The 17598-nt window shown below is 35.4% G+C and overlaps 1 protein-coding gene across 1 annotated transcript in view; it reads left to right on the forward strand.

Annotated features, from left to right (window-relative positions):
- LOC150098992 (uncharacterized) overlaps positions 1 to 17598 on the forward strand; it is a 700419-nt gene that overhangs the window by 489636 nt on the left and 193185 nt on the right. The window contains exon 32 of the mRNA XM_090405788.1: positions 347 to 400. Within this exon, the coding sequence (XP_090261914.1) occupies positions 347 to 400 (54 nt within the window). The remainder of the gene's footprint in view (positions 1 to 346; positions 401 to 17598) is intronic.

Genomic DNA, 17598 nt, shown 5'->3' on the forward strand with positions numbered 1-17598 from the left:
AATCAGGATGATGGTCTGATTCTGATAAATGAAATTCATATATCACCTAAAGACATTTCAGAAATATCCATGCCACTGGTGTTTATAGTCATGATCAAATTCATAGCCTGTTAGCTGTGGGTTTGATAATGACTATAAACACTCAGCCAGGAGTGTTATTGGAGGTTATATATAATATTGTTTATAAATATAGCTTTTAACAAATATAAATTTATGAAAAAAAATCAAAGTTTCTAAGTTAAAATTTTTCTTGTCAGTCAATTCCATGTACATGAATATTAAATAATTCACACATTTAATATAGTTTTTTTCTTTTCCTTTCTTTTCTTGCAAAATATAAAAAAAGGGTGAACAAGGTGATACTGGATTACCTGGAATTCCCGGATCGTCTGGTTTGCAGGTAATTTTTTTATTACAATTTATTTCTGTGTGTTTATATACTGCAGTTATTGGAAGTTTAATTTGTGCTTTTTCATTTATATGTTTCAAATATCACATTTATAATGATATATTATTGAACTGTACTGAAATTAGTAACATGCAGTTAAGATAATTTAAAAAATATAAGCAAATCGGAATTAATTCTAGGAGGTTGAACAATCATAAATTTAGTATTTGGCATTGTATTCATTTGTGTAATATTATTATTGAACCTGATAACAAAATTGGAGATATTAACTCAGCTCAATGCAGATGGTGTCATAATTTTAAATCCAGTACAAGTCACAGGATTCCTCAACTAATTCTAATTACTGATGTAAGAAAGTCGGTATGAAATTCGGTAATAAAAATCTCAAAATTATGAAAACAGACAGAACATATCAGCTATATCCAGAATAGGAACCAATAGATCTAATAAAATATTTCAAATATTTTAGGCACAATTTTTAATGAAGGTGGCAATTAAATAAGCACAGAATAAGCAAAAGTATTGTGGGAGGACCAGCTAGTAAATCTTTATGGAATAAGAGAGAAATTGGCTAATCACTAAACTTTACAGTGTTCAAACTAATTTTAATTACTAAAGACAGTGTTCAAACTAATTTTAACTTATGGATCTAAGGGCTGGGTTAGAAATGAAACAGTTCATCAAAAATTAGAAACCACAGATATGAGAGTTCTGAGAAAAATTAGGGCAGTGAACAGATGGTTTCAGTGGTAGATTATTATTAAAGAGGAAGGAACTTGACATTGTTAGCATTTAGGAATATGTGAGCCAGATCTTATATAACCGGGTATGGTCATTCAAACAGAATGGGAGACGAAAGTTTAGTGAAACAGACATTTATGCTAGGAAAAAAGTCCAGAGGAAGCCCAAGATCTGGGTGAATTGATGCAGTTAGAAGTGTCTTAAAGACCAGGATATAAGATCTGACAGTATTGGAGTCCTCACAGTTAACAGACTAATTTGGAGGAAAATTGTCAGTAGAAAGTTATCTTTTTCACTCCCTGTGGAGCATAGGGCTTCAGTCATTGTTCTCTATCATTCTTCTCGCATTGCTTCTTTCTTGATCTCATTCCAGGCTTTTCATCTATGCTTCAATTTTTCTCCTCCAGGTCATCTTGGAGTGTCCCCATCTTCTGTTTCCCTGTGGGTTCCATTCCATGACTGTTTTTGCTATATCATTATCTGGGTTTCTGATTATGTGGCCCATCCACTTCCATTTTCTTTTTATTATTTCTATTTTGATGTCAGATTGATTTGTTTTGTTTTGTCCCATAATGTCTTGTTTATAATTCTGTTTGGCCGTATATTCCTGATATCTTTTTAAGACATCTATTTATGTAAATCTGCAGTTTATTTAAATTCCTTTGGTTCATCTCCATGCTTAGAATAGTCTTTATATTTGTGCTGAAGAGTCTTATTTTTTCTTGACATTTATTTCTTTATTTATTCGTGTATATTCCATTCCATATGCATTCCATTTTCATTATACTGAAGACAATTTGGCTTTTGTATTCCATTTTTTATGTCCTCTTCTGTTCCTCCTTCAGTACTCATCACTGATCCTAGATAAATAAAGGTGTCTACCTATTCTAGTTAAGTTTGGAATGTTAGATTTTGTTTGGATTAATCTTCATTATTTTGGTTTTCTTTTAGTTTATTTTTAAGCCACACTTTGAGGCATCCAGGTTTTAAATTATCTATTTTCTTTGCATCTGTTGGTGCTTTTGAGCAAGAAAGCATATGTCATCAGCAAACTCTAAGTCATTTAATTTATTTGTCCGTTCCCATTGCACATTAATGTTTTCATCTGTTGTATTTCTCATCACCCAGTCTATTACTATTAAAAACATTTTAGGGGAGAGTATGTACTCTTGCCTTATATCTCTTGTTTTTATTTGTACTTAAATTCCCATTACATATTATCTTGATTTTATAATTGTAATCAATTGCTTTTATTATATTAGTTATTTTCTCTGGTATGCCATCTGGTACACTAACCACTTGGCCTGGTTGGCCAAGTAGTTAGTGTATCCACTCTCCAGCCAAAAGGCTGCGGGTTTGAATCCTGCCATGGGCATGGATGTTTGTGATTGTCTGTGAAAATACTAGTGGTGGTGGTGGTTAGCGGTAGATGGTGATGGTGTAGATCAGTGGTCTCCAAACTTTTTTGATCACGTACCCTCAAGACAGAAAAAAATAAATAGCGTGTACCCCCAATTGATTGTGCAAAAATCTATTCTAATAAGTATTATAAAGCGGAAATATGCCTTGTATCATCATATAATAATTAAAAACGCTAGATATTTTTACACATTATTTTTATTATTAACAGCTTACACACATATTTATTACAATATTTAATGTGAACAATGGCCTTGCATTTCTTTCATAATTTCTTGAAATTCTGGTTTGATGGCTTCTGATACTGCGATACGAAGGTCTGGTTCCAAGTTTAATTTATTTTGATATTTGGTTTTAATACCTGTCATTGCAGAAAATGATACCTCACATAAATAAGTAGAACCAAACGGTAGGAGTGCATTATTTGCTGTGTTTACTAAATTGCTATACTCGGACTTCAGTCCCATCCACTAATTGTGAAGAGATTTTTGTTGAAATTCATTTTTCAAAGTTGTGTTGTATCTAATGTCAATTACTTACTCTTGAAAAATAATCGGAAGGTGGTCAATTTTTACATTTTCTGCAAATGGGTTTAAAATCCATTGAAATTCTTCGCTGGGAAGATCTGTGAATAAGTTAAAAAATATGTCTCTAAACTTTTTGTTTGTTTTACTTTTATATTATTTTCTGTAACGAAATCAGATAAAGATGGAAACATTTCTAAACATCCCTTTTCAAATTTCTCTCTCCATGGTACCATTTTCTTTTGAAATGCAGTTATTTTCTCATTCATTGTTAAAATGTTACCTTTTCCTTGAAGAGACAAATTAAGCATGTTTATTTTTTCAAAAATATCAGCTGGGTAGGATAGTATTAATAACCACATATCGTCATTGAAAAGATCTGCAAATTTCTTATCTTTATCCAGTAGGATAACTCATGTTTTAGTTCTACAACTCTCTTAAGCACTTTTCCTCGAGATAACCAACGAACCTCCGTGTGGTATAGAAAATTTTCGTGGATACTGCCCAACTCTTGACATAGTACTGAAAATATTTTACTATTCAAAGGCCTCTTTTTTATAAAATTAACTATATTGATAACATCCTGAAGTATTTTGTGTATATCAGGCTGTATTTTTTTTGCCGCAATAGCTTGCCTGTGGATAATACAATGAATTAATTTGACATGTGGTACTATTTCGTTTACTTTTCCTTTGAATCCTTTCTTTGTACCAATTAAAGCAGCTGCTCCATCACTAGTTATGCTTAAACAGTTTTTTCACAAAATATTGTTTTTAACAAAGAAGTTATTTACTGTTGAGAAGATATCTTCCCCTGTACATCTTTCCTGAAGTGCCTCACAAAAAAGTAGTTTTTTCATGTAATTCATTATTAAAATAATATCTAGTAAATACCAATAACTGAGACGTGTTGGCAACATCTGTGCTTTCATCAAGCTGTGTAGCAAATTTTCTACATTGGGTCATTTGTTTTAATAGTTGCTTCTTTAAATTATCTGCAATGATTTCTATACGTCTACCAATAGTATTTGCTGATAAGGAAATACATTTTAGTTTATCTGCATATTCTTTTCCACGGATCATTTCTACCATTTTTATGGCAGTTGGGAGTACAAATGTTTCCCCAATGGTGTGTGGCTTTTGGTCTTTTGCAATTAAGAATGCAACCTCAAGAGATGCCTCCAAATATTTATCGTTTATTTTAGTGAATTTTTTTAAGTTGTTGGATTGAGAATTACATGTCTTCAAACATCGTTCAAAGAAATGTAAAGATTTGTGTTCATGTTCAGGATGTTTAGTTTTTAAGTTCTTACTAATAATGATGGTTTCATACTTCCATTACATAGCATCTCATGACACAATACACATGTAGGACGAGGTTCATTGTTGATTATCGTCGATGTAAATCCCCATTTCTAGTAGTCTTCTTGATAATTTCAAACTTTCTTGGGCAAGGTTTTGTTAAGTTTCAGATTAATGTTTTTATCACTTAATTTGACTGATAACTAACTTGTTTGAATAGAAGAATCAATCTTATCTTTTCTTTGTTGTTCGTCTGATGTAGAATAATATCAGAATTATCTTCAATTCACGGTTTTTCTTTGGAGGAAATTTTTTTAACCATTTATCGATTTTGTGAGGGTTAATTTGTAAAATTTAAATATAATTCATTATTATTGATAATATTAAACACGTTTAAAAAATGTAAGCAATTTTGATAATATTAATTCACTATTTCTAGTGCAAACGTAAAAGTATGCACAAATAGATGTTGGAATTACACAGAAGCAATATATACTAAAAAATCGTTAAACTTACTACTAGTAGTCAAATAATTAATACAACTGTAGTGTCATTTGTAGATAGCAGGATAACTAAGCAATTTTCCTTCTCTAGTTGGGCTTGTCAACACTAGGATGCTCTACAAAAAATGGCAATGATAAGAAGTAAGAGATTTACTGCCTAGTTTTAAAAAACGTGACTGCTTTGCCACGGACGATTATGTGTGCAAAGTCGCCCAATGTGTGCTACTCGCAAATTTAAGTTTACAGGATCTTTATAATGTCTTTGTCTATATTAGATATATGTTTTATTGATGAAAGAAAGTAATATTCTTTATCTTTAATTAATTAGTTAATTTTTTTCCTCTCAATATAAAACTTTTTTGACGTACCCCCACGTATCGACTCGCATACCCCCCCCTGGGGTATGCGTACCACACTTTGGAGACCACTGGTGTAGATGATGAAGGTAGTTTTGTGGTTGATGGATTGGTGGAGACAGAATTGTAGAGTAGGTGCCCTCCCTCAATGAGTCTTTGGACTCCCTGGAGGTGTTACGTAATAATAATAATATTTTGTTAATTTCCAAATTACCTCTCTGTGTATACTATCGAATGTTTTTGCAGTATCAATGAATTCCAAATACAAGTTGCTCTACCATTCTATTGATTGTTCAATAATTATTATTCTTAGAGTTATTATTTGATCTATTCATGTTCTATTAGGTCTGAAAGTTCCTTGTTCTTTCCTGAGTTTACATTTGATTTCATGTTTCATTCTTTCTAATATTATTCTAGTGAAAATTTTTCTAACTCTGCTCAGGAGATATTCCTCTCCAACTTTTGCATTCTTGTTATATCCCTTTGTTTGGTATTTTCACCAATAATCCTGTATTCTGGTAATCTGACCTTTCATTCTTGATCCATATTTCATTTAGAAGGGGATACAGTATCTCTGTAGATATATATATATGTCTGCTTATATATTGTTAAACCCTGCATCTTTGTTTTTTCTGAGTTCTTTATTGCCTTAGTTATTTCTGCTTTTATAATCTCTTCTGTATTTATATTAATTATTTATTTTATTATCTCTCCTATAAATATAAATTCACCCATTATTTTTGGGGTGTATAGTTTCTTGTATTGACATTTCACCGTTTAGTATTTCCTGAACGTCTTCTATCCATCTCTTTTCGATGTCTTTTTTTTTTCTTTTGTCAGTATGTTTCCTTTTTTATCTCTTATTGGTCTCTCATTTTCTCATATTTTTTTCCAGTTATCTTCCTTGTTATTTTAAAAAGTTTTTTGGAATCAAAGTTTGCTGCAGCCTGCTCAGCCTCCTTACAAAGTTCTTCAATGAATTTTCTTTTATCATCTCTTACACTTTTCTTTACTTGTCTATTTTTCTCCTCGTACATTTTATTTATCTCCTTTTCCCTCTTCGTTATTTGATTTTGGAGTAATTTTCTTCTAACTTCTCTTCTTTCCTTACTTAAAAGCATTGTTTGTTTGTTATCCATTGTTTCTGAACTCTCCTGTTTTCCTAGTATTCCTTCAGCTGTTTCAATGTATAATTGTTTTATATTTGACATTTTCTTCTATATCTACATTTTCCCTTCACTTTGTGTTATTGTTTCATATTTGCTTTTGATCATTCAAGAAAAGTTTTCTGTAATATCCTTATTTTTCAGCTTATTTCTATTGTATTAGTTTCTTTTTCTCCTTCGTTTAAATATTTTTGCTATTTTCATGTTTATCTTTGCCACCACCAGTATATGGTCTATGTATGCACTGTTCCTTTCCATGATCTCACATCTAGCAAGGAAACTCTTCATGTTTTATTTATGGTTATGTTATCTGTTTAGGTTTTACTTTTTCCATCTGGCCAGATCCAGGTTTGTTTATGTATATTCTATAATATTCTTGAATGATATTCTATTTTCAAATTAAGTTGATATTGAATCCAACATGATTTCAAAGCCAAATAGAGAAACTACAAGAGTTTTGTGCCAAATATATATAGAAACTATAAAAGTTTTGGCGGATCCAAGCGTAAACAAACCTTTCATGGCAGGGGCAACTCGGGTAAAGGTGGGGTAAGCGCTGATCATTTTCTTTAGTATTTCCCCTAATATAAAGCACATTTCCTGGCAGACATGCACGATGCTATACATTTGGGGGAGGGGGGGTCACTACCCAGATCGGTTTCGACCTTTGTTCAGGTCTCATCAGTGGATAGGTAGACCCAGATGTAAATACTCAGGTTGAAGTGATGCAGAAGTTATACTTTACCATACGAGTTGCCAAAAGGTGTTACATAACAAAAGGCACCAAGAATTACTGAAATAAAGAGCCAAAAGGCTTCACTTCGGCGATGCAAAATTAAGAATTATAAACACGTTAACACAAGAACATTTTAATGTTTGCCAAATATTTCAGTCTGAAACTAACAGATTATCCTTGGTGGCTTGATATGAACAGTTTTTTTACAAGATGGAATACAAACAATTGATAATTAAAAATTAGAACGAGCCATGTGATGTTACATTGCTAAGCATTAAAGAGAGGTAAATTTCATCAGAGTGATGAATAAATTATAGGTATTAATTCATAGTTTCATATAACAATCTTAATTTATAAATTCAATTAAAGATAACATTAGACTAATGTAAAAATTAAAGGTCTCAACTAAAAAAAAAAAAAAAAAAATTTGTGTGTTAACTGGATTAAACTTTCTCATATTTTTGACAAGGATATACAGTCATTTCGATTCAAGTTAGGGCATTTAAATAAGACCTCAGCACTCTCTTTGAATAGGCATTCGAATTTATAGTGACATCTGTGTAGAAGGTGAATCTTGGACTGGAGAATGTTGTTGCTTGTCTCTATCTTGTGCTGCACCAATCCAGACTTATTGGATTTGTTGTGAAGAATGTATGATTGATGTTCTTTTATTCTTTTTTCTATAGAGTATCCGGTTTGTCCAAAGTACAACAGATTGCAGTTACAAGGAACTTGATATACACCAGGCAGAGACATAGTTGAGCGTTTATCTTTAGAAGAGGGGAAATAGGTGGATATTTTGTTAATAGGGATATACAGGGTGTTCGGGATAAATTTGACAGTTTCGTAAGGAAAAAGAAAATCTTCTTTGTATCTATTAAATTTAATGAATTGACAAAAAAACATTACAGGCAGAGTTAATTACAATACTATCAACAAGATTTACTCAAAATAACCACCATTAGCATCGATCACAGCTTCAATTCTGCTTCGGAACCTCGAACAAGCTGATGCTACAGTCTCCCTGGGAAGGGCCGCAAAAACTGTTTTAATTTTATCCATTAACTGGGCTTTTGTATTACTGGAAGTGCGATTGGTGTCTTTTTCAACTGCGCCCCATACAAAATAATCCATGGGGTTAAGGTCTGGGGAGTTTGGAGGCCAAACATTTGGACTGGTGAAGTCGTAGAAATTTTCAGACAACCATTTTTGACTTTTCCCAGAGGTGTGGCAAGGGGCCGAATCCTGCTGCCATACATACGGCCTACCATTGGCTACCCTTGTTATCCAGGGCTTGACTACAGTTAGCAACTCCACGAACAAAGCCCGAATTCCAATGCCAGGGTTCTTCAACACCTGTTCCTGCAGATTTGCGAGGAATTCTGCTGTACGAACGCAATCAGATCGTCTGCTGGGATCTTTCTTCTTGCTACATCCTTGTAGTCACCATTGCAAGTCTCTAGTTCATGCCTGATTGTTTTTACTGTATTCAGGGAGCATTGGGCAGCAGTCGTAATATCCTTATTTTGATGGCGGGCACGAATCATCATGATACAAGTTATTCTCTTCCATGATTCAGGTGGGTTCCAGCTATCCATCCTTTCTGACATCTTGTATATGAATGAAGAAGGGTCCAAACTTTTAAATGAAGAGAAGTGTGTGTTAATACATGTAACTTACGGAAAAATATAATTAATTATAAATATGTCAAATTTATCCCGAACACCCTGTAAGTGGCTGTTAAATCATATTTCTTCAGAATTCTTGAAATGTTCTGAAATCCTGGAAATATATGGAATTGGAACTCGACGTATTGATTCTTTGTTGTCCTGGATTGGATTGTAGGAATTGAACAGATGTTGTGTAGTTTTTTTGGAGAAGCCATTTAATTTCATGTGATGTTTGATAGTTGAAAGTTCTTTTTGTAATTCATGGGTAGTTGAGCAATTAGTTCTAGCTTGTCGAATTAAACATTTTATGATTCCTGTTTTTTGATAAGTCATGGGCAGATTGTTTGAGAATGTAACGTCCAGTAAAAGTGAGTTTTCTGTAAACTGTTGTTGCCAGAATACTTGAAGGTGAGCAGATGAGGAGGATATCTAAAAAGGATAACTTGTTGTCTTTTTTAATCTCCATGGTAAACTTAATACGAGGATGTAAGGAATTGATTTTGGTTAAAAAGGAAGGAAGGAATCTCTGTTTTGAGGCCACACTGAAAAGATGTCGTCTATATATCTCACTGGTTGAGAGAATGTAGATGAAAACAGGACATCTTCTAGATGTTCCAAATAAGAGTTGGCTAAAGCAGGTGAAAGTGGACTTCCCATGTTCCTTCCACTTGGTTGTAGAATTTGTTTTGACACAAGAAATATCCAGAGTGCATCACAAAATTGAATAATTTTATGATATCTTGTGGGAAGATGTCAACAAGTAATTGTAAAGTCTCTTTGAGAGGTACATTATTATTATTATTATGTGACACCTCCAGAAAGTCCAAAGATTCATCGAGGGAGAATGTGCCAACACCATCAAACGATTGATCTCCTTCTAACTACTAACCGACCACACTCAAATCTGCTTAACTTTTTGCGAGCCATTAGTAGCAGAGGCTCTACCATTAGGTATATAGAGATTCTACATCGAAGCTCACCATAAGATCGGTAGGTTGTCATGAGATATTTTTTAATTTATTTAAGAAATCTGAAGAGTTTTTCAAAAAAGAGCATGATTTGCCTATATGTGATTTCAATAATTTTGCTAAATATTTGGCTATGCGATAAGTAGGTGAATCAATACAGTCAAGTATAGGATGGAGAAGAATGTCTGTCTTGTCTTGTGAATTTTAGGTAGACCATAAAATCTAGGAGGTCTTGCAAAATGTGTTTTTAACCTTTCTGTTATGTCTACATCTAAACTTATCACCTCATCTAGAAGGAAATTTAATTTCATCAGTTGCCTGTTGGTGGGTTCGTGATCAAGTTCTTGGTATGTTGAGTGATCTTGAAGTAAAAGAGAAATTTTTCTTCTGTAGTTTGAAGAATCCATAATTACTGTCGCCTTTTCCTTTGTCTGCTTTAGTGATAACAAGGTGACTGTTGTTTCTTAAGTAATGTAGTGCTTTCTTTTCAGAAGGAGATATGTTGGAAGGAGGAAGCTTGGCTTTGAGTAGTGTAGAAGCAACTTCTAGGCAGAGAGAATTAGTCTTTTCACTGGAGAGATGACTAAGGTTCCGTTCGATGTTAACCAGGAAATCTAAATAAGGAATCTTTTAAGGGACTATAGACAAATCATGTCCTTTTCTGGAACATGGAAGGGCTTGATTTGTCTAGATAGAAGGACATCAAATTTGTGGTTGAGATGTCGATTCTGTTTTTTATATGAACGTTGTATGGAGCGTTTAGCCACATTAAAAACTGTGTCGGAAAGTTGTGGGTCTAAGTTTGCGGAGATAAAGGTATTGAGATCAGCAACTTGACGAATGTTAATAGCAAGATCATGTTTAGCTGCTCAGAGTTGATTACGGATTAAAGCTAAGCTGGTGTTCATGTAGATTTTTTGAGCTCCTGGAGATTTGATGTTTATTTTATCTTAGCGAAATTAGGAATAATCTGATTATCGCAGCATCTTTTCAGAAAAATGATCCTCTCTCTCATAACTTACCCTGTATTACAGATCGTTTACCTATTTTACCGGGTTTTTTTTGATAACGTTTTCCCCATGTAGGAACAGAATTCTATTCTTGAGAGACACTTGTGACATTAAATTAAGAATTATAAACAAATTAACACAAAAATATTTTCATTTGCCAAATATTTCAGTCTGAAACTAACAGACTATCCTCATTGGCTTGATAGGAACAGTTTTTACAAGGTGGAATACAAACAATTGATTATTCAAAAGTAGAACGTGCCACATATGTTACATTGCTAAGCATTAAAGAGAGGTAAATTTCATCAGAGTGATGAATAAATTATAAGTATTAATTCACAGTTTCATATAACAATCTTATTTTATAAATTCAATTAAAGATAACATTAGACTAATGAAAGAATTAAAGGTCTCAATTAAAAAAATTAAAAAAAATAAAGAGCCTTTTGGCCCTTTATTTCAGTAATTCTATTTTCATTTCTTCTTTTCCCATCACTTTTTCATATCCAGTGTTGTCTTTGCCTACCTTTTCTATTTGCATCTCCTGGAAGTAATCTCATATCTCTTTTGCTACTCTTATCTTTTTCTCTCTCTCTCTGTAGAAAGTCATAAAAAGCTTTTTATTTTTTTTTATTACTATTATTATGATTCAGGCCTCCATGGAGTCATAAGATTCATTATGAGAGGCACAACCTAGAAAGCACAGCCTACCATACCACTCCTTGAAGTCATTAAACTTTTGTGCTCTCACCACTCTTTCAGCAATGCATTCCACGGATCAACCACCCTCCATGCAAAGAAACCACTCTTTACTCTCTTGCTCACAACTTCCTTTCATAACTTCCAAGGATGGTCCCTAGTTCTTGCTGCTTCCTCCCCAGCGTCAACTCTGTAATAACTACCTCTTAACAGTTTAAAAGTCTTAATCATATCACACCTCTCCTCTTCTTCTATCTACCAACTCTGCAGTCCACATTCCCTCAGCCTATTCTCATAACTAACATTGTACAGTCCTGATACCATCTTTGTTATCGACCTTTGCACTCTTTCCATGGTTAATTTATCCCCTTCAAATTCTGAGGACCAAATTTGAGCACAGTAGTCCAGGTGTGGTCTGATCAGGGCGTTATACAATAGAATGAAAACTTTTTTATCTCTGCAGGTCAGTGTTCTTCTCAGTATTGCAGCAATCCTTTGGGTTTCCTTCACCACCTTTCCAATATGTTCTCCCTGAATTTCAGATTTCTATTGATCATCATGCCCAGATTCCTTGCCTTATCCACTTCCTCCAGTACAGTTCATCCAACAGAGTATGCAATCCCCATCGATGTATTCCAAACTTCAAGACTTTACATGTATCTGTCCAGCTAATTCAAATCCTCTTGCAGGGCTACCACATCTGCACTATTACTAATAACCCTTCCCAGCTTCACATTATCAGCATACAACTGAATATATGTTCCTGCAATCCATTGAACGTGTCATTGATATAAAGATTAAACAATACAGGTCCCAGTAGTAAGCCCTGTGGGACCCTACTTGTAACCTTCTACCTCCTTTATATTGCTCCCCCCATACACAACTCTCGGATACCTATCAGATAGCCTATCCTGAATCCAGTTCACTAACCTGATATCTAAACCCATGTGCTGAAATTTAAATATCAGCTTATCATATGGTACCCTGCCAAATGCCTTTCTAATATCCAAAAAAATGGCAGAATATGCCTTTCCCTTATCAACTGCTCTTGTCACTTTATGATGAAAGGCAATCATATTACTAAAATAAGAACCCCCCCCCTTAACAAATCCATGCAGACTCTCACGGATAATCTTATCCTCATCTGCCTAACACTGTATACAGGGCCGGCGGAAACAGGCATGCAGAGCATGCGAGCACCACAACGAAGGGGGCACTGTTCATGAGTTCATTTTTAAGAAACAAAATTTTTATCATAAAAACAAAAAATTCTTAGAATGATCAATATTAAAATAAATAAGGCCAGATACGCCGAAATAAAAATTTAAACAGCCGGCTGTTTACAATTTTGCAGCAAGAGCAGGCTAAATGCTTGCCTGCAGAATGTTGTGTCTACTGCAGTCTATCTAAAGTGAAACGGTAAACGGTTTTTATGCGCAAAAACAATTTTTCATACAAAACATTTGTTGCTAGTTAACCAATCATATGGTACGCATCTCAGTAGGCTACCGACAGTAGTGCAGTGCAGACTATTATTTCGTCTCTGTGTCGTGTTGTGTAATAATTTCTTGTGGGTATAAAATAGAAATGGAATCAAAAATTAAAAAAAGTTATCTTGTGCACAAAATCGTAAGCATCATGCTGCAAAAGAAGCAGATATTAAGAATAAAAAACTGGGGCTCTTAATAAATTTGATAATATATTAAAATATTCTGATGCAGATTGTAACCGACTCGATACATCAGAAATCAGAGTTGAAGAACCGTGCACATCATCCAGTTTGCATGAAAATGATATTGCAACTATTGAACAAGATAACAAGACGCATGATTTAAGTGAAAAACAGTTAGGAGAAGATTTAGTTGTAGTTGACCACGAAAATAACACATTGTTAGTCTGTAAATTTAGATCTGGGTGAATGGGGAAATATTGATGAAAAATTACAAGTTGTTTTAATTGAAATGGGGCTTGTTCAAAAGAAAAATATAATATATCCCAGAGATACATATGGTCGTAAATTTGGCAACACGTATTATAATAGAAAAATGGAAAACGGGGAGCTCGTGCCAAGAACATGGCTCATTTATTCCGAAACTTTAAATTCTGTTTTTTGCTTTTGTTGCAAACCTTTTGCACCTACCGAATCAAGTAGTCTTGTAGAAAGTTATAACAATTGGAGAAATGTAAGTACAACTTTGCGTAGACATGAGACTAGTTTAACTCACATGAAAAATTTCTTAAAATGGAAGGAAGTTGATAAAAATTTAAAAAACAAAACTACTATTGATTGCCAGATTCAAGGAAAAGAAACATTGGACGAATGTTTTAGAATGGTTGATTGAAATTATAAAATTCCTTGGTAGCCAAAATTTAGCTTTTCGCAGATCATCTGATAAATTATATGAAAGGAATAACGGCAATTTTTTAAAATTAGTCGAACAGTTTGCAAATTTTGATCCCCTTATGGAAAATCATGTTGAAAGGGACCTACAATGAAACAATAGAGTACACTATTTGAGTAAAGACAGTCAAAATGAAATATTGGAAATTTTTCATTTCCAATATTTCATTTTGAAATATTGGAATATTTCAAATATTTCAATATTTCATTTCAATAGCGGAGTGACAGGATGGATGAAATGATTGTGATGGTGGGCACGAATGACTTGAGAGGCAGTGTAAATCGGGCGGCGAGAGATCTGAGATTCTTGCTTGAAGTTGTGCAAAAGAAAGCGCAGAGAGGGAAGATTGTGTGTGTTTGCCTAGGCATGATAGTGACAAGCTGAGCAGAAGAGCAGCAATACTGAATTGCATAATAGCCAGAATGTGTGAGAGGAGAGGATTGGAATACGTGGATACTTAGAGGGCATTTGAGGACAGAAGGGAACTGTATGCTAGCAACTGCTTGCATTTGCATGAGGAAGGACGAAGGCATCTGGAAAGATTGCTATTTTCTGAACGAGTCAGTGTGTCAATGCAGGGAAACTAGAATTCCCAGGGTGGATAGTAATGGGGTGGCCTCTTGGGAATGGTTGCTTGGAGGGAAGGGGGACGACATCAGATAACATTGAGCCTGGGGGTGGGTCGAGAGGGGACAATGATAGATATAGAAGCAGTGGCATTTTTATGCTCTATACTAATGCCAGGAGTGTCTGAAATAAAGGAGATGAATTGGTGGTGCTGATAGCATGAACCTCGCCAAAGATTATTGGGATCTCTGAGACGTGGTTGACAGAGGATGATATAATAACCTGAATTGAAGTGGTAGGATGCAGTATTTTTCCGTAGGATAGGAAAGGAAAACGTGGTGGTGGAGTACTGCTAATGATAAGTGATGACTTATGTCATCTAACAGTGGAGGCTTGGGAAGGCAGTGACACAAATGGCTTTGAAAGCATATAGTGTGGGGTAGAAGTGGCCAAGACAGGATATTTAGTGAGGTGTTGCTATAAACCAGGAAGTACAGAGGGTGGGGACCAGGAGATGTTTAGGCAGTTGAGCTTGGCAAGTGCAATAAGGGTGATTGTTATGGGAGATTTCAACTACAGCAGTATAAGCTGGGAAGAGGAAAATGCAAGTAGTAATAAGGGGATAGAATTTCTCGACTTCTTGAGTGACAGATGTCTTCGGCAGCATGTAATAGATGGAACAAGAGGTTCAAGGGTTTTGGATTTGGTCATAGCATGAAGAGCTGATAATAAGTGAGATGACATCTCTCCCACCAGTTGGAGAGAGTGACCATGTGGTTTTGACTTGGAAGATGAACAGACATGCAGGTGTATCAAAGAAAAGGGAACGTATGTGGAATTATGAGGCGGGTGATTATAATAGTCTTGGGTATCAACTAGGGGAAGTTCCATGGAGGGCAGAATTGGAAGACCAGGATATAATTAGTGCTTGGGAAATTGAATATTTGTTAGCAGCAATAGTAAGCTGTATTCCACGGGTGAAGAAGTGGATACAATTTGGTGTAAAGTGGATGACAAACGATATCAAACAGGAACTGCAATTGAAAAAGAGATTATGGAAGATATACAAGGGGGACCGGAAAGTAATCAATTATTTTTAATAGGTCATTTTTAGCCGATTGTTTTTTCTTAAATAACACATAAATTATTAAATTTGATGGTTAAATTTGATGATTAAACTTAATGGTTGCACCTTTTTGACAACTGAGTCAAGCAGATATTATAGCCTTATAGGAGGGGGATCTGATGAGGAAAATAGCCTATCAAGAAAAGATACCAGAGGAATGGAGGAAAAGCATTCTCATCCCAATCTACAAGGGAAAAGGAGATGTTCAAGATTGTGGCAACTATAGAGGGATCAAGCTAATGTCACACACATTGAAGATATGGGAAAGAGTAATTGAAGGAAGGATACGGTGGGAAACAAAAATTGGTGAGGAGCAGTTTGGATTTATGCCAGGAAGAGAGACAACGGACGCAATATTTGCGTTAAGGCGATTGATGGAGAAATATAGGGAGATGCAGGCGGAGCTACATATGGTGTTTATAAACCTGGAAAAGGCATATGACAGAGTGGCCATACAGGAGGTATGGAGGTGTATGAGGAAGAAGGGGTGTCGGAAAAGTATGTGAGGTTGGTGAAGGAGATATATGAGGGAGCGAAAACTCAGGTCAGGTCTAGTGTCGGCATGACAGAGGGGTTCCCCATTGTTGTAGGGCTCCATCAGGGATCAACTTTGAGCCCTTACCTCTTTGATCTGGTCATGGATGTACTAGTGGAGGATGTCAGGGAGGCACCAGGGAGCATGATGTTTGCCGATGATATTGGTTCTCTGCAAATTATTCCCAGAGAAGCTTGAAAAGACCCTGGAAGACTGGAGAAAGGTATTGGAGGAGAGAGGCATGAAAATTAACTGGGTAAAGACAATATATGTCAACGGGGAGTGACAAGAATATGATCATACAACTCCAGGGTGAAAGGTTAACTTCAGGGAAGAAATTCAAGTACCTTGGGTCGGTCGTCGAGAGGAATGGTGACCTGGATGAGGAAATACAGCACCGAATAACATGCGGCTGGATGAACTGGAGGAAGATGAGTGGGGTCCTGTGCGACAAGAGAGTGAGTTGTAAAATGAAAGGAAAGCTGTATAAGATGGTGGTGAGGCCGGCGATGCTCCATGGTGCAGTGATGTGGCCTATAACAAAGGCACAGGAGAGGAAGATGGAGGTGGCAGAGATGTGGATGTTGAGATGGATGAGTGGTGTGACCAAGAAGGACAGGATAAGGAATGACTACATCAGAGGGACGATCAAGGTGGGACCGATCGGTAAGAAGGCACAAGAAAGTAGGCTGAGGTGGTTTGGTCATGTAGAGAGAAGGAGTGAGGAGTATGTTGGTAAACGAGTGGAGCATAATGGAGGTGGAGGGAAGGAGGAAAAGAGGCAGGCCCAAACTCAGATGGAGGGATAAGGTGGCAGAAGATCTTAGAGAGAAAGGATGGAGTCAGGAAGATGCCCTGGACCGGAGAATCTGGAAGAAGAAGAAGATTAAAGATGGGAATGCCGACCCAGTCTAACACGGGATAAGGCATAACGAAAGAAGGAGGAGGACTTGAATTGCATGAATGATCAGGTAAGTAGAACTGTCAGTTCGATGTTGCAAAGTGTAAGCTTTTGGTAAGCAATGAATGGATGCAAAGTATACACTTGGTGGGGAAACTTTACTGGGAGTGTACGAGGACCTGAAATTCAGGGGCCACATTGCACAAGTTGTGAGGACATCACATCAGATAAGTGCAAGGTAAATGTAAGGTATTATGTAGATGAAACTGTATAATTCAAGATAAAAATATGGCTTTTGAGAGACTGTAGCCAGAGACTTGAAGTCATCCTAGGGACATACTACTGCAAAAATGAGCAAAACAGCTCAAAGGGAATGTTAAGAAATATTTTGATAAATAAGGGTAAGAAAGTTTTTATTTCCTTTATAAGGCTTTGATACATCTTCAGCTGAACTAAGTTCAGAGATTTAGTTGACTGGGTTTTTTGGGGATGAGAAAGTAGTGGAGAAGATCCAGAGCAGAATAACCAAAATAAAGTAATGCATATAAGGATGGAAAGAATACTG

Source organism: Typopeltis vanoorti, chromosome 15, assembly GCF_054136105.1.
Source record: "Typopeltis vanoorti isolate ZY-2024b chromosome 15, IOZ_Tvanoo_1.0, whole genome shotgun sequence".
Classification (NCBI taxonomy): Eukaryota; Metazoa; Arthropoda; class Arachnida; order Uropygi; family Thelyphonidae; genus Typopeltis; species Typopeltis vanoorti.